Source organism: Palaemon carinicauda, chromosome 33 (assembly GCF_036898095.1).
Source record: "Palaemon carinicauda isolate YSFRI2023 chromosome 33, ASM3689809v2, whole genome shotgun sequence".
NCBI classification, from domain to species: Eukaryota; Metazoa; Arthropoda; class Malacostraca; order Decapoda; family Palaemonidae; genus Palaemon; species Palaemon carinicauda.
Window position 1 is genome coordinate 80,298,064 of NC_090757.1, and position 23,565 is coordinate 80,321,628.

Sequence of the window (23,565 nt, forward strand, 5' to 3'; positions counted from 1 at the left end):
ACCAGAGAAAAAATGTAAAGGAGTGCTAGGTTAACTAGCTCGCTCACCTATTGGTGTCGGTATAAAATTGGGCGTATAATCCAGAGGTCCCGCACTATTTAGATTCATCCACGACAAAGATCCCAATAGAGAAGAGCCGTTCAACCTCACTCGGCACCACCAACTCTGCATCCGCTCAGAACCCAACTCCTTTTAGCACGCCTGTGTTGTAACCCGCTTTTTTGTTGTGCTCTCGTATTTCGCTTATTTTCCACTGGATTATGGCTTCTTCGTTGGTTTCCCAGGAGACACCGTCTAAGTTAAGTACCAAGCTATGTTTTGCTGTGTTTTGAGCAATCTAGATCGTTTAATATTTAAATTATAGGAGTTTATTCTCTTCGTTCATTTCGATCTTGCTTGATTCCGCTTACAGTTGGTACTCCTGTTTTGAGAGCTTTTAGTTTCACTCGCGGTGTTACTATGTGTATTATTTTTATTAATTAAATGTTATTTGTTTTTGTGAATATTCATTATTTAGCGTTTAGAACCCTCGTGGTTCATTTTTAGGGCCGATATCAGTTACGTATCGTTATGGCTTGCCGACCTTCGTTACTAGGCGGCAAATTTATTTTATAAGTTATCAGGTGTGTCCTTTGTGATTTATTTATTATGTTGCATGCCTTGCCCTAAAATTTTTATGTGTATATTTATATAAGTTTTCAACGCTATTACTATTATAATGAATATTTGTGCTATTACTCCGTTTGATCTGTCTGGTTGGGGATCGTCAGTTGGCAGCCCTGCTGCTCCGTATCACGTGATCCTCCCCCAAGCTCCCCCTCTCGCTAGGTGGGCGGCTAGGCTTCTCTCCCCCCTCCCCTAGGGGACCGTGGCCTTCCCTCCTTTAGAGGGGGTAGTTCAGTGTGTATGGACTTTGTCCTCCGGGTGTCCCGGCGGGTTCGTCTCTGTCTAGACAGGTTGGCCACCGGTCAACAGAGTTGGATCCCGGTGCACCCTGTTTTATAATCACTTATCACACTTTTATTATGTTATACGAAACCCTCCGGGTTCGGTTGGCGGTTCTTATCTACAGTTCCGCCCCCCTATTAATTTATAACAGTTCCTATGATTATATATGATTATATATGACAGATTACTATCTCGGAGTTCCTATATGAATTGGTTTATGGATATACGTTTATTTCCCGGCCCGGGGCTTAACCTCGCTCCGGGAAATCAGACACTATGTGTCTTAATCCTTTGTTGCATTTTATACTCCCGGCTCGACCGGAATGGATAGCTATACTCTAGTCTTAAGTTAGACTTATGTTTAGGCCCGGGTCCTCCGGACCTGCCCCTACTTAAGAGTATTACAATTAAGCTCTAGTCTTCAGTTAGACTTATGTTAGGCCCGGGTCCTCCGGACCCGCCCCTACTTAAGAGTATTACAATTAAGCTCTAGTCTTAAGTTAGACTTATGTTAGGCCCGGGTCCTCCGGACCCGCCCCTACTTAAGAGAATTACAGTTTCTCATATACTATTCTTTTTATAGATGGTGCATTGTCAGACGACGGCCTGTGCGGCTGTTCTGCATCAGCCTTGTGGGCACACCGTATGTCGGTCTCACGCCCTCTGCGGGGTTCAGCTGGAGGACATCGTGGTCTGGCACCCTGACAACTGCATGGTCTGTTTTGACCTCATCACCACCCTTGGATCTGACTCGGTGAGTCCTGTTGGCTATGTTGTCTTTTTATCTATCTTACCTTTTTTGGTATACATACACTATTTAGTAAGATTTCTATGGTCTTGAAGGACCACTATGAGTCTGCCTTTTTATAATTCCCACTATTATTTCAGGCATCCCCGGAGCAAAAGTCTGCGGCTCGGGCCACACTGAAAGTGTGGGTTGGTGGTTTTGCCCGGAACGTGAAATCCAAGCAGCCTTACGTCCTATCCGAAGACTATTGTGCCATGGTCTATCCTAACGCCAAGTCTTCAGCCGCTGTGGCTAGGCATGTTGCAGCTCCCATCATTGCCCACATTGATGCCACCATAACGGGGTTTATTGATCAAGATCAAGATCCGTCGGATGCCCCCGGAGATCTGGAAGACAATGTTGCTTCCATGAACCGGGACGTCGAACCCATGTTATTGGATGATCCAGACGCAGGTAGGGTGGTAAGTGAGGCAGGTGTTACCGGCGCTGAGATTCCTATCCTCAGCCCCGCTCTTTCTTCTTCTTCTGATCGCTCTTCCTTTCATGGTTTTTCTGGGGACCGTGATTCGTCTCAACGATCACACCCGGTTCCCCCCAAGAATAAGTCTACATCTAGAACCTTACCTAAAGCTCGTAAGCCTCACAAGGCTTCCCATAGTTCTAAGCTGAATACAAACCCGTCATCTAAGGCTTCCGGCTCCTCCTCTAAGTCTCACGACCCAGGAGTACAATCCGCCACTCCTGCTCCTAGCCCGGGCCTTTCCGAATCAGCCATGCTTCGCATTGTGTCGGAGATGCAAGCTAAGTTGGTGTCGGAAATGCAGGCCAAGATGGACACGATGTTCTCTAACATCGGTCAGAGACTTGGGGCATTAGAGCAAGGGGCTCCGGAGCGAGTCCAAAGCTCCCTCATCCCGGATGCCTCTAAGCTCCCGCCGTTTACCAAGAATAATCCTTGGCGCATGGCTCTTCATTCTCCGTTCTCAGACGGAATGTTAACTTTGGAAGGTCTTGGCACTCGTCCTCTAGAGGACTTTGAATTCTTTCCTCCTGGTCTGGCATTTCCATTTCATGGTTATGCCAGGCTTACCGAGGAAGCTCTGGTTCGGCTAGATAAGGTCCCCAAAGAGACCGTCATCTTCCCAAAAGAGCAAGCCCAATCTGTTTGGGCTAGGTTCTTGAACGACATCGGTTGCGCCAACACCATGTTAACGCCGTATAAGAGTTCCTTCACAATGTTTTTAATGGATAAAAACACCGTGACTCCATGTGTTAATAAGGTAGCAGAGCTTGCTTTCCAATATGCTCTGGAGGAGAAGCCCTTGCCTCCCATCCGAGAGGTGGATCCGATCTCCCTCCTTCTTCCTTCTGGCATTGAGTGTTGGGACAACGTCCATACCACTTTTACCTCTGGCAAGCTATCAGCGGACTGTGCCTCAGTCTTGTTTAGTGAGCGGCTTCCCCGTCTCCCGGAATCCCTCATTAAACAGGAGTATGATTCCCGCCTACGTGTTGGCCGAACTCTGAACTTGGCCACATCCACGGAGTCGATAGCCTTGACTTATGATACTGAGAGTATCTTTAAGTCTCTCAATAAGGCTACGTTGCAGTCATTATACTACGACCTTTATGACTTCGCTACTGCTAAACGTAGGTGTCGCAAACACGTCCTGGCTGAGGCGACCATTAGGCACGAGCCTAATAAGCTTATCCGGTCCTCCTGCTGGGGTTCAAATCTCTTCCCTGAAGATCTTGTAGAGGAAGTCTTGGCAGAGGCCACTAGAGTCAATCAGAGCCTTAAAGCCCGTTGGGGTTTGACTCCTAAACGGAAATATGACCCCGCAAATTACCAAGCCCGGGGTAGGAAGAAGCTCCGCCCGTATACCTCCACCCAGTTCAGGCAACAGCAGAGTAGTTCGTCCAATTTCCGACTGCCTCTTCCTCCATCTCCCGTTGCTCCTGCACAGCCTTCCACCTCTCAGGCTCCTTCGGACGACTATGTCACCGTTCTGCTCCCTAAGAGCCAGCTTTCCGGTGCCTCCACCACTTCTCCTGCCTTTAACCAGTCTTATGAGGCTCATAGCTCTTCCCAGAGTTATAACAGAGGTAGAGGCTACCATCGTGGTTCTAACCAGAACAGAGGTAGAGGAAGAGTCTTTCGTAAGGGAAAGAACTTCCGAGGCGGACTCGGAGGCAACTCCTCAAACCAATACTGAGGTGCAGCAGGTAGGGGGGAGGCTTTATGCCTTCCGCAACAAATGGAGATTCAGTCCCTGGGCTTTCAGTATCATCTCCAAGGGACTGGGATGGAGTTGGATTCAAGGACCTCCACCTCCGAACAGATTTCATCAACATTCCACTCCGGACCTAGTCGAATTTGTCCAGGACCTGTTACAAAAGAACGCCATACAAGAAACGAAACACCTTAAGTTTCAGGGTCGGCTGTTCAGTGTCCCGAAGAAGGATTCGGACAAGAGAAGAGTGATTCTAGACCTATCCCTTCTCAACTTGTCCATTCAATGCGACAAGTTTCGAATGCTTACCGTCTCGCAGGTGCGGACCTTACTTCCCCGTGGGGCCGTCACCACCTCTATCGATCTTACAGACGCCTATTATCACGTCCCGATAGCGAGACACTTCCGTCCGTATCTAGGCTTCCGCCTAGGGGACAAAAATTACTCCTTTAAGGTGATGCCCTTTGGGCTCAACATCGCCCCAAGGATCTTCACAAAGTTAGCAGAAGTTGCTGTTCAGGAACTCAGAAATCAAGGGATTCAAGTAGTAGCCTATCTGGACGACTGGCTCATTTGGTCAGACACCTCCCAAAATTGCCTAAAAGCCACTCACAGAGTCATCCAGTACCTTCAATCTCTAGGCTTCCAGATCAACTTCAAGAAGTCCCGTCTTCTTCCGAAATCAAAGTTCCAATGGCTCGGCCTGCAATGGGATCTTATATCTCATACTCTGTGTCTTCCCAAACCCAAGAGGTTAGAGATTGCAATGAACACCAAACGCTTTCTCAAAGACAAAGTAAGTTCCAGACGACTCCAAGAGAGGATCCTAGGGTCCCTTCAATTTGCTTCAGTGACGGATCTACTTCTGAAGGCAAAATTGAAAGATATCAATCGTGTCTGGCGTTCGAAGGCGAACCGGAAGCTCCGGGACAGGAAAGTCCGCCTTCCTCCCATTCTCCGGGAAAGACTTCTACCTTGGACAAGGGCCAACAATCTGTCAAAGTCAGTTCCCCTTCGATTTCCGCCTCCGAAGTTAATCATTCACACGGACGCATCCCTGTCAGGTTGGGGAGGCTATTCTCAGCTCAGGAAAGTTCAAGGTCTTTGGTCTCCCTTATTCCGCCAACTTCACATCAATGTGCTGGAGGCCATGGCAGTTCTTCTAACCCTGAAACGACTCGCTCCACCCAAGAGACAACACCTTCGCCTGGTTCTCGACAGCGAAGTGGTGGTCCGCTGCCTCTACAGAGGCGGATCAAAATCAGGGCCTCTGAACCATGTTCTAGTAGCCATATTCTCCCTAGCAGCCTCGAACCGTTGGCATCTTTCAGCCGTCCACCTGGCGGGACCCTCTTAATGAGAGAATGCCTTGATGAAGTCATTAAGCTTCAGCACGGCATTTAATTCCCGTGCTGAAACTTGGTGACGGGCAAGAGGGCTCTCGAACTTGGGGAAATTGCTCCCCCAGTTCGAATCTAAATTTCTCTCTTTTACCTTTTTCTTTTTCTCAATACTACTTCAACCTTATCCTAATTTCACAAACTTTCTTTAGTCTTGCTTTCCAAACTCTATGAGAAAAATTTCCCTCATATGTGTGTATATATTATGTACATATATATTTATTTATTTTTTTTTTTTCTTTTCTCCTATGGCTTGGATGTTTTCACATCCATTGTAGCCCCGGCGGGGATGTTCATACATCCTTTATTGCTGCCTGCTTTGATGAGTGGGAGGAGGTATCGCGGTTGGGAGGTGTTTGCATTCAAAGCTATATATGAGAGTATTGGATGATTTCAGCCATCCCGAAGATGGTTTGGACCTTTTTGGCGGAACTATTCTCAAGTGTTGGGTCTTCGGAATCCAGGGGGATCCAATGCTTGGGGTAGGACTCTCGGCTTTTGGCCGGAAGCCCGTCATTATAGATATGGGGAGGATGATTCCATAATTTCTTGGTCTCAGTCCTAACAGGCGGGTTCAGCTTACACCTGTGCCTCTATATCTGTTTTGATGCTATCCTTCGGGTAGGGTATGGAGTGGACCATCTGGGAAGTATACTCTCATTGTGCCGATAGTAGAGAGTGCAAATTTCCTTTCCGACGCGTGATGGCCTAACATTCTCGAGCAGGTACATCAAACTAACTCTTTTCCCTCTCTTTACTATTATGGATTCTTTAAGGAACGAACCCCCATCCCCTGGATACGCTGACTCTCCCCCGGCACTGTTGACGAACTCTGCTAATGTGATAAGGGATAGCTCTGTTGATGACCTCGGAACGGGAAAGGACCATTCTACTGATATTTCTAAATCGAGTAATTTGGGTAACACGAGGAAACTTCGAATCCTCCATGTTACACAAATTTCAATAGAAACAAATTATGATGATCTATGTAAAGCATTTGAATGCTATGGATGCATAAAAGAAATAAGGATGAAACTTGAAGCTGAAACTTGGGATTCATGGATATCTTATAGTAGTTATGACGAAGCATTTAGTGCAATAAGTAATTTGAATATTAAAATTAATAACTTGAATGTCGCGGCTGCTCTCTGCGATAAGGTACCAAAAGATTTAGATGTGTACAGGCCTGCCGATTGGTTGGAAAAAGGCACAGATTTAGTCATGCCCTCCCAGAGAAATCCAAAACCACCGATGTGGCTTATAGCTGAATCAAAGGGAGTTACAGGGAATTATTTTAAAATATGCAAATTGATTCAGAAAAAAGTAGGAACTATTGTACCAGGCGATATATCTCGTTTCGGAAAAAATAGTTTCCTTATCCATGCCAAATCCAGTACACAGTCGGTAATATTGTCCAATATGAAAATAAATAATGATGACATTAAGTTAGATGTCAAACCCCACCTAAATTTTAGCTACGGAAGGGGCGTAGTTTTTAACAGAGACCTATATGATTTTACAGAGGAGGAGATACTGGCCATGTGTCCATTAAATGTTTGGAAAGTTCATAAAGTCCCAGGTACATCAATGATAATCCTTACGTTCCAGGATGCTGATGTACCTTTTCATATTATTATCGAGAACGAAAGGATTAAAGTAAGACCCTTCAAGCAGAAGCCATTGCAATGCTTTAATTGTTTTAAATTTGGGCACCCGTCCAAAGTTTGCAAAAATGAGAAGATGTGTGGTATTTGCTCCAAATCTTACCATGGAGAGTGTGCACTTGGAGCCAGGTGTTTAAATTGCAGCTCGAATCACAAATCCACAGACAAGATTTGCGAGCTATATAAGTTGGAGGAAGCTGCCCTCAACAAATCAAACTTAGAACACATAAGTGTGACCCATGCCAAAAGACTATTAAATAAATCAAATACATATGCTAAGGCATTAAAATCAAACCAACCTAGCACTGCCAATAGCTCAAAAAAAAGTATACTATCTGACAAAATGTCAAATAACGAGGTAACCTTATCACCTCCTGAGGCTTTACCACGGTGTATTAACACTAGGTCATTGCCCATTGCTGTACAGCCTTCAGCCGCCATTACAAAAAGTAATACAAACCTCTCTCAGGCCATGTCCTTGCCTGATCTGATGGAGGTTCCACTTAAGACTAACTTACCTGATGCACCTGTTGTGGGAAAGGTGCAAAAACCTCGAATCCCACCATCTATTAATCGCAAAAGAGAGAGACCTCCATCTCTCTCTCCACCCTCCATTAGAAACGTTAAGGTTATGACATCAAATAAATTTGATGTTTTGTCTGTTGATGTTTCTAATGAACCAGAAGATGGACTGAATAAATCAGAAATTCAAGTTGAGGTCCACCATCCACCTCAACAAATAGATAAAAAGAATACAAAGAAAAACACCAACGTTAAACCCAACATAACAAGACCACCTCTGAAGAAACACACTGGTAATAATGTTACATTAAAAACTGCTAATGGGAAGACCTCATCCAAGATGTCTTCCAGAAATAATCCATAGTTTTCTCCTCCATTTTGCAATGGAACTGTCAGGGTTTGAGGGCGAAATATGAAGAACTTAAGCTCCTAATTCATGAGCATTCCCCCATAATTGTATGTCTACAGGAAAGTATGCTTGATTCTAACACTCCTAGTCCTCGAGAGTATGTTAGCTATAGAACACTTTATAATCAACAAGCAGGGAGCCATGGCGGAAGTCTCATGTACATTCGTCGAGATGTTCCCCAAATACCCATGTCTATACGTACAACCCTGCAGGCAGTTGTTGTACAAATTGATATAGGGAGAAAATATACAATATGCTCTCTGTACTTACCTCCAAATGATAATATTTTATATGATGATTTAGCAGAGGTCATTCAACAACCCCCTCAACCTTTTCTCTTACTGGGAGATATGAATGGTAGACATCCTTTATGGGGTGATGTTTTGGCCAACACAAGGGGCAATATTATCTCATCAATTGTGGAGAATGAGGATGTGGGGCTCCTTAATACAGGAGAGCCCACACACTTTCGTGTTCAGACAGGTACTTTGTCATGCATTGACCTTTCAATTGCAAGCTCTAACTGCCTTCTTGATTTTGATTGGAGGACATTAGATGATTGGCATACTAGTGATCATGCACCAATCATTATAAACACCAACAAGGGTCCGCCTTTGCAAATATCGCCACGTTGGAATCTAGACAAGGCAGACTGGGTTAAATTTTGTGAGCTAAGTGAAATCGAAGGGAGAGCAGAACAGTTTGAAAGTGTTGATGATGCCATAGACCTACTGAATGGAACTCTTCATACAGCAGAAGTCAATTCAATTCCCAAAACAACAGGGTTATTCAAACGACGACCAGTCCCGTGGTGGTCTTCAGAACTAACTGCACTCCACAGAGCCACAAGAAGATCTCTAACACGATTGCGTAGACGCAGAACTGATGAGAATTTAATAATGTACAAGAAATGTAGAGCATAGTTCCGTCGTGCCATGAAAGAAGCAAGGCGCCAGTCATGGATGTCTTTTGTTTCCTCTATTAACAGTAGAACACCACCATCTTCTGTGTGGAGGAAAGTAAAAAAGATAGCTGGCAAATTCACCCCCAACCCACCACCAGTGTTGAAGGTGAATGGCCAGTATGTAACTGAAGCAAATGAAGTTAGCAATGCCCTGGCTAATCATTTTTCAAATGTATCCAGCAAGTGTGAAGGAGCCCCTGGTCACCAGTATAGGAGCACTGAAGAAAAGAAAATTTTAAATTTTGCAACAAGAAGGAAAGAGTCGTATAATTCTCCTTTCACTGAAAGAGAATTTGATTCCGCACTTGCTCATTGCAACGATACAGCCCCTGGACCCGATGGAATTCCATATGCAATGATTAAACATGTACATTTTAATACAAAGCTATTTATTTTAAGCATTATTAATAGAATATGGCATGATCATAGCTACCCAAGTGTTTGGGAACTAGCCATTATTTTAGCCTTTTTAAAACCCGGTAAAGACAAGTTTTTAGCAGCAAACTATCGTCCTATTGCATTGACATCTTGTTTATGTAAAATCATGGAGAAGATGGTCAATGCAAGGCTGATATGGTACCTTGAAAAGAAAGGTATTTTATCACCGATTCAATGTGGATTCCGAAAAATGCACTCAACGACTGATGTGTTGATACGACTTGAGTCATCTATTTGTGAAGCCTTTGCTTCCAAACAGCACCATGTTACAGTATTTTTTGACCTTGAAAAGGCATATGATACCACATGGAGATATGGTATTCTTAAAACCATTCATGAATTGGGATTGAGAGGAGAGCTGCCACTATTTATTCAGGCATTTCTTTCACGTAGAGTTTTTCAAGTGAGAGTGGGGGAAACTCTATCAGAGAGTAAGTGCCAGGAAGAAGGAGTTCCTCAGGGTAGTGTGCTGAGTGTAACCCTTTTTGCACTAGCAATTAATAGGATATCCTCAGCCATTCCCCAGGATGTTCTCTCAACACTATTTGTGGATGATCTCTCAATATCATTTGCTGGCACTAGAATGGCAATGGTTGAGAGAAAAATCCAACTCTCTATTGATAAAATTATCCAGTGGGCTGACATGAATGGATTCAAGTTCTCGACAAGTAAAACTACCATTGTCCATTTTTGTCGTATCCGGGGAGTACATCCAGACCCGGATATATACATTAAAGGTCAACGGATACCATGTGTATCGGAAACCAAATTTTTAGGTTTGATATTTGACTGTAGACTTACATGGGTTTCTCACCTAAAAGCGCTAAAAGCTAAATGTGTTGAAGCTCTGAATATCTTAAAAGTATTGTCCCATACTTCATGGGGGGCAGACCGCAATACTATTTTAAAATTATACAAGGCCTTGATTTTTTCCAAAATTAGTTATGGTTGTGAGGTATATTCTTCAGCCACCCCAAGCCGGTTAAAAATATTAGACTCGATACATCATGCAGGTATTAGATTATCTACTGGAGCTTTTAAAACCTCGCCTATCCCAAGTCTCCTTGTTGATGCTGGAGAGTTACCTCTAGACCTTTACCGAATGTCTTCCATTCTTCGGTATTGGTTTAGATTGCAAAGACTCCCTAGCTCTCTAGCCTTTCAGACTGCAAGCCTTGTAAGACACGCATCATACTTTGAGTTGCACCCAAAATCTCCTCAACCTTATGGCTTTCGGGTGAAACGATTTTTAAATAGTCTGGATATAATTAGAAATAAGGTACTTCCATTCAAGGTATCATCAACGCCTCCATGGAAATTACCTGACATATCTTTTTGTAAATACTTTATTGGAGTTAAGAAGAATATGACTGACTTAGAATCCAGGTCTCTTTTTATGGAACATGTCGAAGAACATAGGGGATCGACTTTTATATATACTGATGGCTCCAAATCTGATGCTGGCGTTGGATTTGGAGTACATAGTAATGATTTTAATTGTAGAGGTGCACTTCCTCTAACAGCTTCCATATTTACTGCCGAACTGTATGGCATATTAACCGCTATTGAGAAAATAGCTTTGGAAAAGGAGGGTAATTTTACAATTTTTAGTGATGCAAGGAGTGTTCTTCAAGCTTTAGAAGTTTTTAATTCTAGTAACCCTCTAGTTTTAAAGATTTTAGAATGGCTTTTTATTATTGGACGGAAAGGTATAACTGTTCGATTTTGTTGGGTTCCAGCACATGTAGGTGTGTCTGGGAATGAGAAGGCAGATTTACTGGCGAAGAATGCGGCATCCGAGTTGCTACCAAGGAGGTATCCCATTCCATGTAACGATCTCCTACCTTACATCAAGAAATTGGTTTGTGATAAATGGCAACAGCACTGGGACAGTCAAGACGGCAATAAAATGAGGGAAGTAACAAATATCATATCACCTTGGAGGTATAACATGATTCCCCGAAAATGGGAGACGACTCTTTGTCGTCTCCGTATTGGTCACACACGGTTGACACACGAGTTTCTGCTGAAGGGCCAACACCAACCGTATTGCGAGGACTGCTTAGTACCTTTAACAGTGAGGCATTTGTTGACCGAATGCCCTAATTTTACTAACTTAAGAAATAGATATCTGTTTGAGGCTCGAGGTGAGGATGGCAGGTTTATCCTTGCCAAGATTCTTGGACATGATGTGTCTTACTATGCGAGCGGAATTTTTAGATTTATTTCAGAAGCAGGTCTTCTGAAAACTATTTAACTATTTTAATGACTTCTTAATTTTTATGGTTTTAATCGAATTCTCTTTTAATTTTCATATACAGTAAATGGTATCGGCGTCAATGACCTTAGATGTCAGGATGCCAGAAAACTTTCAATCAATCAATCAATCAATCCACCTGGCGGGAGTCCGGAACGTAGTGGCGGACGCCCTGTCCCGGACCTCCCCTCTAGAATCGGAATGGTCACTCGATCTAAAGTCATTCCGGTGGATTCTCTCTCGGGTTCCGGGTCTCCAAGTGGATCTCTTCGCCACGGAGTCCAACCACAAGTTGAGAGTATATGTGGCTCCCAATCTAGACCCTCAGGCCTACGCCACAGACGCTATGTCACAGAATTGGGACATCTGGGAAAGGATTTATCTCTTTCCCCCGGTGAATCTTTTACTGAAAGTCCTAGACAAGCTGAGATCCTTCAAGGGACGAGTAGCCTTGGTCGCACCCAACTGGCCCAAGAGCAATTGGTATCCTCTCCTGCGAGAGTTGAGACTACATCCTCACCCGATACCCAATCCGGTTCTGTCTCAGATAGTACAAACACGCGTTGTGTACGCTTTCTCAAACATTCAGAGCACCCTAACTTTATGGACTTCATGAAGTTTGCGGCCATGCATGGGGCCAATATCGATCCTCAAAACACCCTGTTCCTAGAATCAGATAAACGGGATTCCACCATCCGCCAATATGATTCTGCGGTTAAAAAGTTGGCTAAATTTTTGATAGACTCAGACGTACACTGTATGAACTTGAACCTTACAGTCACTTTCTTTAGAACTTTATTAGAATCAGGTCTGGCAGCCAATACTATCACCACTATTAAATCTGCCTTGAAAAAGATATTCCTAGTGGGTTTTAACATAGACTTAACCAACTCTGTGTTAGCTTCTATTCCGAAAGCCTGTGCCAGACTGAAACCGGTTACTCGTCCTACCCCGGTTACCTGGTTCCTTAATGATGTACTCAAATTGGCTTCTGATACCATTAACAGTTCTTGTGATTACATTCCCCTTCTCAGGAAAACACTTTTCCTGGTGAGTTTGGCTTCCGGGGCAAGAATTTCTGAACTGGCAGCTTTGTCAAGAGACCCGGGTCATATTGAGTTCCTTCCTTCGGGAGAGGTCCTTCTTTCACCTAACAAATTCTTTTTAGCTAAGAACGAAGACCCTCAGAACAGATGGTCCTCCTGGAAAATTGTTCCCCTCACGCAAGATCCGTCTCTGTGCCCTGTTACTACTCTTAGGTCTTATTTATCTCGGACCTCCTCTAACTCCTCGGGGCCTCTATTCGTTAGAGAACAAGGCGGTACCATTACCATTAAAGGGATCAGGCAACAAATTTTGTATTTTATTAAACAAGCTAGCCCTGACTCTTTTCCTCTTGCACATGATATCAGAGCGGTTGCTACTTCGGTGAACTTTTTTCACCACATGAATTTTACGGATCTTTCCAGGTATACAGGGTGGAAGTCACCCTCAGTGTTCAAGAAACACTACCTTAAACATTTGGAAGCCCTTAAATTTCCTACAGTAGCTGCAGGGAGCGTAGTTACCCCCAGGTAACTCATATGTTAATTCCTTGTTATTTTATCTCTCCCCCTTACCTACCTCATTTATACCCTATTTGTATTTGTTGGTTTCGCACCTGATTACTATTATTATATTTGTTAATTTTTGACTCCTGAGTATCTGTATATATCATCACTCACGGCATTATTATACCTTACCTTATTTGTCAGTTGTTCCACCAAGTGGATTATGTTCCTCTTAAGATACCCTTATAATTGTTTTGTGGCACTCATCTCTGATTAAAGCATCCTGTATTTCCCTTACGCTTATGTTTTTTCCTTTATTTTGCAAGTTTGGTGACATTTCTCTTGTATAGATTCACTGGGCGGCACAGGTTCGAGCCCAGAAAAGGGATTTTGACGTAGGAAAAATCTATTTCTGGGCGAGGGACCTGTGCCGCCCAGTGAACCCTCCCAGCTCCTCTCCCTTGGAGTCCCCAAACTTTGGGTGCTAAGGAGTTGGGTTCTGAGCGGATGCAGAGTTGGTGGTGCCGAGTGAGGTTGAACGGCTCTCCTCTATTGGGATCTTTGTCGTGGATGAATCTAAATAGTGCGGGACCTCTGGATTATACGCCCAATTTTATACCGACACCAATAGGTGAGCGAGCTAGTTAACCTAGCACTCCTTTACATTTTTTCTCTGGTATATTTAGCAGTAAATTACCTAAGAATAAGTGCTAAATGGAGCTTATTCACTGGGCGGCACAGGTCCCTCGCCCAGAAATAGATTTTTCCTACGTCAAAATCCCTTTTCTATACAGGTGCAGAATCTAACCAATAACACCAGTGCTGTATGAATATTTGAACACAGTGTTGAAGCATATCCAAGTCTTACCTAGACTAGTCACACTGCTAGTATCACACAGTTTCACAGATTTACATGAATTTAGCGAGGTGTTAGGGTTTCTCCCTGTTACGTGCAGAGCGCATAAGGGAAATCCCCGAGTTAGTACCACCCAGTTGGTTCAGGCTTCCACCCTCCTAATGGGTGAGTCATCTCTATAAATAGTGAAAGTGTTTATATTTAGTGCCAGAGCAAATGACAAATTTGGAAGTAATTTGTATTTTTTCCTATCGCCACAAACCTTGAGGTATTTCCAGAAATTGGCCCGCTATCAACCTGTCCCCCGATAAATCCTATCTGTAGTAAAAGGGACTGAATAACACTGGTGTGTGTGAGAGGAGGGTAGCTAGCTGGCTACCCCCCTTAACCTCCCACTACCCTCTAACTAGCGGTAGGATAGTTACAACTCCCTAAAAATCTTAAGCCTAGTCTTCCAGCTTCGCTAAAAGTATAATCCCTATAAATAGCTCAAGGTTTGTATCATTAGGAAAAATGCAAATTACTCTCAAATTTGTCATTTTGATAGTAAAGTTTATTTCAATACTTACCTGGGGTTCACCTGCTCCTCCTCTCCTCTCTAACTTGTTAGTGAAGTCAGAGGTTCATTAGGTTCAAGTGCAACTTTCAGATGTGAAGCCGCACAACGCCAAGATTGTTGATTATCGATAATCGGCAGGTGGCATTACCGAACATACTAGGGAGGCAGGCAGTTTGAGGGAGGGAGAGAGAATCATTATAATTTTTCAATGTTAGAGGTTGAAAAGGGAAGGCTTTGACAAGGAAGTACAGTACTAAGGACCCCCAGGAAAGTATTGAAATAATAAATTTTATCAAAATTCCATTACTTTACCTTGAAATTGAATTTTGAGGGGAATTGATTTGGACCTCTTACTGTAAAATTATCTTTATTTACAGAGATACTCTCATATATGCAGCATCAGTAGAATCAAAAGGAATGACAGATGCTGTAGAAGTGCTCTCTGAAGTAATTTTGCGCCCTAGATTAACTGATGATGAAGTAAGGAAGTTATAATTTTTCTTAAAATAGATGTAAGGGTGAATTCTGCATCAAACTTAGATTAAATTGCTGCTGTGGTAGTTTAACTTAGATCATAAGTTTGTTGTTGTCTGGGTAAGTAAAGAATATTATAAGTAAACCTTTCTGTGTGAATCCAGTAGTACAAAATTACAGTTTTGTGAAATTGCATTTGTTCCAGTGCTATATACAAACCTTAGGCTCTTTACATATGATTATTATTTTGGCGCTAGCTGGAACCAGCCATTAAAGCTTTTTCGAGGTGTAACTACCCTCCGCTAGGGGGTTAGTGGAGTTAGACCCACCACCAGGCTCACACCAGCACTAGTAAACAGTTGCCTCTTTTTATCTTGGCTTGGTGGAATACAGATGTCTTACTCCTCCTCTAAAACCAAATAAAGATTTTTGATTAACTGGCCTAAAAGTGAAAAAAAATTTCCCTTTCATTCTTTTACTTTTTGATGTGTGACTGCCTATGGGATCCTTAAGTACAGTAATACTTTCAGATATGAGCGTCCCAACATATGGGAAAATTGAGATACGAGGAGAGTTCCGAGCAAATTTTTGTTCTGAGATACGAGGAAGAATTTGAGATACGAGGTACAGTAGTTCCCTATGTGGCTGCCAGGTGGCTGCGTGTGCGAGAGGCTGCTCACGAGGACAGCATCGCTCGGTCTTTCCCATCGGATCTCCATCGCGTAAAGTTATCTTCGAGCATCGGCCGTATTGTTTTGTTTTTTACGTGTTTTTTTGCGTTAATCAGTGCATAATTAATTAAATAAACAAAGGGTCCAAAGCAAGCAAGTGCAAACAAGGGTAGTGAAAAGAAAAAGCGTATGATGATAATGAGGATGAAGCATGAAATAATCGCAAAACATGAGAGTGGCGTAAGAGTGACTGAGCTGGCGAGCCAATATGAGAGGAGTACATCGACTATATGTACCATCCTCAAGCAGAAGGATGCTATAAAGAGCGCCAAGCCCTCCAAAGGAGTAATCATCCTTTTCAAGCTGCGTAGTGATATTCACGACGAGATGGAGAGGCTACTTTTGATATGGAGAAAGGAGAAACAGTTGGCAGGAGATTGCGTGATCGATACGATCGTATATGAGAAGGCCAGTAGAATCTATGATGACTTGAAAGGGAAGCAAGCGGGCGAGAAAGGGGAGACATCGACGCCAGCAGAAACCTTCAAAATCAGTCTAGGCTGGCTGGGTAATCTTATAAAACGGACTGGGATACACTTGGTTGTGAGGCATGGGGAAACAGCAAGTTGCAATGCAAAAGCCACGCGGACTTCGTCACAACCTTTGCCTCGGTCATCCCCCAACATGGCTACATCCCCCAACAAGTCTTCAACTACGATGAAACTGGCCTTATTTTGGAAGAAAATGTCCAGGAGGACTTTCATCACGGCAGAGGAGAAGAGACTACCGGGCCATAAACCCATGAAGGACCGGTTAACTCTAGCCTTGTGTGCCAATGTCAGCGGTGACTGATGGTGTACCACTCTGAAAACCCACATGTTTTCAAGAGCCAAAGGATCTTGAAAGAAAAAATGCAAGTGATGTGGCGCGCTAATGCTTAGGCTTGGGTTACGTGGCATTTCTTCACAGAAGGGGTTAATCTGTGCTTTGGTCCGGCAGTCAAAAATATTTGGCGGAGAAAAACCTGCCATTGAAATGTCTCTCCGTCCTCGACAATGCCCCTGGTTTCCCTCCCGGTCTCGAAGAGGACATTCTCGATGAGTTCAGGTTCATCAAGGTCCTTTATCTCCCGCCCAACACCACGCCACTCCTCCAGCCCTTGGACCAACAAGTTATTTCTAACTTCAAGAAACTGTACACGGAGTATTTATTCAAGAAATGCTTCGATATCAGTGACAACACCAATATCACCCGTCGGGAATTTTGGAAGGAACATTTCAACATCGTACATTGTTGAAAATTATTGACGATGCATGACAGAGTGTCACAAGACGAACTCCTAATTCAGTGTGGAAGAAATTGTGGCCAGCTTCCGTCGCTGGGAGGGACTTTGAAGAGTTCGATACGACAGACCCTGATGACCCTGAACCTGTTGCGATGGATGAAATCGTGTCTCTTGGAAAGTCCATGGGGCTGGAGGTAGACAAGGAAGACGTGAACGACCTTGTCGAGGAGCATCAGGAAGAGCTCACGACACTGGAATTGATCGAGCTCCAGGAGATGCAACATTCGGAGGTGTTGCAGGAGCTCAGTAGCGAGGAGGAGGTGGAAGACGAGGGCCGCCTTTCTATGGCAGAAATCAAAGACATGGTAGCGAAGTGGCAGGAGTTTTCTAATTTTCTGGAAAAGAGGCACCCGGACAAGTTGGCGAGTGGTTGTGCGTTAGCCTTGTGTGACGAGACTTGTGTACGTTATTTTCAAAAAATTTTGAAGGGGAGACAAAAGCAAACATCCCTAGATAGGTTCCTTTCTAAAAGGCTGTCAAAAAGTGTAGTTGAAAGGGAGGCAAAAAGAGCCAAGCTGGAAGGAGGAGAAAAGTAAAAAAAGGAAAATTAAAACAAAATTTAGAATTAAGTTTAGCTTAACATAAGATTAACATTTTATTTTTTTAAGTGTGTGTACAGTAAGCTAATTTCATTTAAGTTAAATTTGAAGTTGAATTTCATTTAACCCCTCTACCCCCAGGCTCTTTGGAAATTTCCAACCCTCAACCCCCAGGCTTTTTGGAAATTTCCAACCCTCAACCCCCAGGGGGTTATTTTTTTCCCAGCACATTTTGCAGTATATTTATTTTAAATTGCTCTATCAGCCTTAATTTTTGTCATAGAGAGGTCAGGTTTGTCTCATTCTCTTGGAAAATGCCTGAATTTTTTTCCAAAAATTATCAAAAATATGAAAAAAAAATTTTTTATAGCATTTTTTTGCAAGGACGTACCGGTACGTCCATGGGGGTATAGGGATGGGTTTTGTGAAACGTACCAGTACATCCTTTGGGGGTAAAAGGGTTAAGTTGAATTTAAAGTTAAGGTTATGTTACATAGTGTTACAAAAGTGTTGCGTATCAAACGTGTTGCCGGCAAGTCTCTCCCCTCCCTGTTCTCTCTCCCTCCTCCTCCTCCGCACACACCACCGTTAGCCGCTACCGTATGTGTCGAAGGTAAGAACTCCATTCTAATGTTACATTTCATAACCAGCTCATAGCTATTTGTTATTTGTTCCAACACGGAGTACTTACCTCGAACTACTTTCTTAGGAGTATCTGGGATTCTCCTCCCAACCAACCAGATTTTTGAGTAGTTTCCCCTATCTCCGTTTTCTCTAGTGGAGTCCCTCCGTGGTGGATGGATACTCACCCCGAGGCGACCCGGGTCAGAGTGCGAGAGCATGGACCTAGGTCTCGGTCACTAGTAAGCTTCTGGTCGCGGCGCTGATCACATCTCGCCGCTGATCACATCTCGCCGCTCTCTCACATCCCGTCCGACCCTTTGTGTTACCACGTGGTTCCCTCGGGTTTCCCTCGTGTCTCTCATTCCTTTGTGCCACCTTTGTCCACCTCCTTTCCCAGTGTCTTGTGTTGCTTGGTGTTTCCTAGTGTTGTGTTAGGGAATCCCAATGTCGTTGCCCCAGGCCTAAGGCTGGTAAGTCCTGTGGTGCGTGGCTTTCGAAGCCTGAGGTAGACCCTCATTCGCTGTGCTCCTCGTGCAGGGGCAGTGTGTGTTCCCCGGCGGCCATGTGTCCGGAGTGTGCAGAGTGGTCCAAAATCCAGTGGGCTCTGTACGCCACAAAGAAGAAGGCGGCGGCGAAGCGGTCCCCGAAGAAGGTAGGCGCCACTTCTCCTTTGGCTTCTCCTGCCACTCCTTCCGAGCGGTGTTCCCCGTCTCCTTCCCCTACCCTGAGTAAGGGACAAGGTAAGTCCGTTACGGGGAAATGGCCCATTGCCGTTCCCCATGAGTCTGATTTCATTGATTTGGTGGATGTTGTTGTGTCGCAGGCATGTGGGGGGGCCTACTGGGGGCCGGGAGTGTGTTCGGGAGACGAGGCTCTGGTGCCCGCAGGGCCCGTCTCTACCGAAGACCCGGTGGGGGCGAAGGCGGCTACGGCTCCTTCCCCCGCTCCGTGGCAGAATGTTTCAGGTACCGCAGCGCCCGGGGAAGACGCAGACAAAGAGAGGCAGCCGACAGGTTCTTCGGACCCTGACTCCATCGTCTGGATGGCCCCAAGGACACCCTTCAGGTCGCAGATGCGCCAAGAAGAGGAGTTTGAGGGGGGGCTCCCGTCGAGGAAGTCCCTACGGACTCCCCCGGCGCCGTCGTCGACGCTCCCGCCTGATTTTATGCAGCCCTTCACGCTGATAGAACAACGACAGGATCCTACATCGGTAACAGTGGACTCGGAGGACGCGACCAGCTCCTCCTCCAGCTCTTCTTCCTCCTCCTCGTCGTCGTCGTACGACTCATCATCTTCGGAGGATGACGACTCCCGGGAGGGGAGAACGAAGCGGAAGAGGGCCCGCAAGTCGAAGTCTCGTTCCTGCTCGGTCCCTTCCAGAAGGAAGTTGAAATCGTCGAAGTGGAAGAACAAGTGTAGGCGCCCTTCCAAAGACAGGTGGGCTTAGTCAGCTTTCCCCCATGACGGGTCGACCAGGGCATCCGCCGCTCCTTTGTCTGCCTCCTTGGCCTCTGGAGCCCCTATGCCCCTGCCACGCTTGTCGACAGCTCGACCCGCACGACGGTCGAAGCCCTCGACTCAGGTCGGCTCTGCCGTCCCTCTGCCCGCCAAGTCACCGGCTCCATCCGCCCAGCAGAGAGAGCCGCTGTGCCGGCTCGGCAGCTCGTCACATGGACCCGGTACCTTGGCAGCTCAACTAAAGCTCCATGGATACCTGGTGGTACATCGTGGGACCCATGCACCACGGCTCTCCCCGAGCGTAGGTAGACCCATGACGGCTACCTCCATCTCAGCGGCTCCACCCGTAGCGGAAGGACCCACCCTATCGATTCGCCCCGAAGAGGAAGACGGAGCCTCCCACATGGACCCATCCGGGCTCGCAGATGGGCACGAGGAAGAGGACCGAGTGGTCGACGGCTTGATGGACGTCGGCGACTGTACGTCGGATGAGGTCTCGTCATACAGGAAGGTTCTGGCCCTCATTAGGCGGCATCATCGCCAAGACAAACCTAAGCCTTCGACGGAGCAGGCTTGGCTCTCGGGGCTGGGGAGGATGGTGGATAACCCTGTCCAGCAGAAGCCGTCCTTGACTCTCCCCCTAGCTCCTGACATCAAGTTTGGTAGGGAGCATGTAGACCGGTACGTCGCGGGGCAGGCGAACTCCCTCAGGGCCCAGGGGTCCTTCAAGTTGCTTCCGGGTTTGAGGACCCAGAAGCGGTTCTACTCCCCGACGGTCAGCACTCGGGGCCCCCATTCGGTAGAGGCAGCAGTGCCCTCCCTCAACCAAAGCAACACCGAAGATAGGACCGTCTCTGCTCCGGTGTGCTTTTCCCCGGCCGAGGCTTCCATGATGGAGGATACGACCCAAGACATTATCAACGTGACCTCTCGGCTTGACAGGTGGGCCTGTACGTTGGTGAGCTTCCAGCTGTCCCACGATCTAGCGGTTCCGGAGAACCAGGCTCTGCTTCAGGAACTCATACGCTCAGGAGGAAAGGCAATGAAATTACTCACCTTTCAGTCTCTCACACAGACAGCCAACTGGGTGCTTCGGAGGAGGGACACAATCCTTAACAAGCTGTCCCGCAAGCTCCCCGAACGTGAGCCAAAATGTTTGAGAAACTCGCCAGTGTGGGGCGAGTTCATCTTCCCCCTGAAAGAAGTAGAAGAGACCATGGAGAGAGTCCGGAGGCTGAAGGAAACCGCGAACCCCAGACACTCAGCCGTGAGAAGACCCTCGCACAGAACGGTTGTACCGGAAGGGCCCCACCCTTCTACAGCCCAATCGAGGAGAGAGACCCCTTCATCAGCCTGGCAGCAGCCGTCTCAGCCCCCCCCGTAGAGGAAGTTTGACGCCTCAGGCCTCCTTTAGGCCTAAGTACTCCAGCTCTAGGAGAGGCCGTTCGAGCCGCGCCTCCAGAAGGAGGTAGGAAGAGAGGCCCCCCTCTCCTGCCGAAGCCTCAGGTAGGGGGATGCCTGAAACACTTTTGGCAAGCATGGCGGGACAACGGAGCGGACCCGTGGTCCGTAGCATTCCTGAAGGAGGGATACAGGGTCCCCTTCCTGACGGAGCTGCCCCCTCTGATCCCCGATCATCGTACGGCATGGCTGGCACCTCTAGAACCCCATGAAGAAGGCAGCTTTACAGGAGGAGGTGTCAGCCATGTTGAACAAGGGAGCCTTGGAACTAGTGGAGGATCCGTCCCCAGGGTTCTACAGCAGGCTCCTCCCGGTAGAGAAGGCGACCGGGGGTTGGAGACCGGTCATCGACCTCTCCGCCCTCAACAAGTTTATCAGCAAGACGTACTTCAAAATGGACACTCCGAAGTTGATGCTGGCAGCCTTGAGGGAAGGGGACTTCATGATGTCCCTGGACCTCAAGGATGTATATTTCCAGATCCCTGTCCACCCCTCCAGCAGGAAGTTCCTCAGAGTGAAGTGGGGTTCCCAGTCCCTGCAGTTCAGGACCCTTTGCTTCGGCCTGTCGACGACCGTTCGCCACAGTGTCAGCCTGGACACAAAAAGGGGATCCGGCTGATCCGCTACCTGGACGACTGGTTGCTTCTTTCAGCCTCAGAGGCAGTTTTGAACGAACAAGGCGTGGAGTTGTTGCAGTTCTGCAGAGATTTGGGAATCACCGTCAACATGGAGAAGTTGCAGCTGGTACCCTCCAACAGGATGACATATCTGGGATTGGTCCTAGACTCGAAGTTGGGGAAAGCATTCCCCTCCACGGAGAGGCTCGAGAACTTGGATCAGGTCCTTTTCCCCTTCTTAACAGACGTACCCAGGAGAGCCAAGGATTGGCAGGGACTGATAGGTCACCTGATATCTCTGGAAAAGTTGGTTCCCCGGGGGAAGACCCAAGCTGAGAGAGGTCCAGTGGAACCTGAAAGAGCTCTGGCCCCCGGGGGAGCCTCCGCACAGGGTTGTCGGCGTGTCATCGGAGACAAAAGAGACGTTGAATTGGTGGTCAGAAAGGGCGAACACTCTAAAAGAGATGTCTTTCACAACCGCCCCTCCGGAGATTTTGCTCTTCACGGACGCATCGAAGGAGGGGTGGGGAGCTCATGGCAAGTGGTCCCAAGAGGAGAGGACCTTTCACATAAACATGCTCGAGTTGCTAGCAGTCCAAAGTGCATGTTCGTCCATCATCTCCGAGGAAACACTGCGGCTCAAGTCAAGGGAACTGTACGACCTCACAGCGAAGATCCTGGATTGGGCCGAAAAAGAACACATCGAGCTGACAGCCAGGTTCATTCCGGGGAAAAAGAACGTCCTAGCCTACGGTCTCAGCAGGATAGGTCAGGTAGTAGGCTCAGAGTGGTCCCTTCACCCGGAGGTAGCCCGGACACTCCTAGACAAAAGGGGGTCCCCAGTGATAGATCTGTTCGCCACGAGACTCAACACCCAGCTCCCGGTATTCTGCTCCCCAGTCCCGGATCCCATAGCAGCATTCGAGGACAATTTTCAGCATCCATGGGACGGCCTCGACGCGTACGCCTTCCCTCCCTTCGGAACACTCAGACAGGTCCTCAACAGAGTCAGACAGTCAAAGGACCTGCGGATGACTTTGGTAGCTCCCTGGTGGCCTGAGAGAGAATGGTTCGCAGACCTGAAGGTGTTAGCAATCCCCCCTCCCTAGCCGCTGCAAGACAGGGAGGACCTTCTTCGTCAGCCCCACTTCGAAAAGTTCCACGAAAACCCCCGGTCCCTCCGGCTACACGCGTGGAGGTTATCGAGCGTTTGTTGAGGAAGGAAGGGTACTCGTCAAGGACCGCCACTTGGATGACAGGTTATCTTAGGAGATCATCAGTCGTAGTGTACCAGGCGAAAGGGGCTACATTTGTAAAGTGGTGCGCCTCCCAGAACCTGAGGCTGTTAGACGTGTCTATTCACGAAATAGCAGATTTCCTGGTCCACCTGTGGGACGACCTAGGAGTTTCCATCCCCGGCGATTAAAGGAGTTCGAGCCGCTCTGGGCCAAGTCTTCCTCCTCAAAGGACTCGACCTCGGAGCATCCCGTCATATCTTCTCATTAAGAGTTTTGAACAGTCATGCTCCCCCCGTTCCTCCAGAGTGCCGCAATGGGATGTAGCCAGAGTCCTCAAGTTCCTTTCCAGGCCACCCTTTGAACCATTCAGGAACATTCTTGATAAGGACCTTACTCCTAAGACGGACTTCCTCCTAGCCCTATCCTCCGCCAAACGAGTCGGTGAGCTGCACAGGCGGTCGTACTAGGTCTTACACTCGAAGGGGGGGAAAAACCTGAGTTTTAAGTTTCTCCCGGACTTTGTAGCCAAGACCCAAAATCCTGCCTTCTGAGATCCCAAGTTCAAAAGCTTTTCTGTCCCAGCTATCCC

At 46.6% G+C, this 23,565-nt stretch overlaps 1 protein-coding gene across 1 annotated transcript in view; it reads left to right on the forward strand.

The window, feature by feature from the left end:
* Nucleotides 1-23,565, forward strand: part of LOC137625999 (mitochondrial-processing peptidase subunit alpha) — a 656,206-nt gene that overhangs the window by 275,190 nt on the left and 357,451 nt on the right. Inside the window, exon 5 of the mRNA XM_068357083.1 lies at nt 14,927-15,029. Coding sequence (XP_068213184.1) covers nt 14,927-15,029 — 103 coding nt within the window. The remainder of the gene's footprint in view (nt 1-14,926; nt 15,030-23,565) is intronic.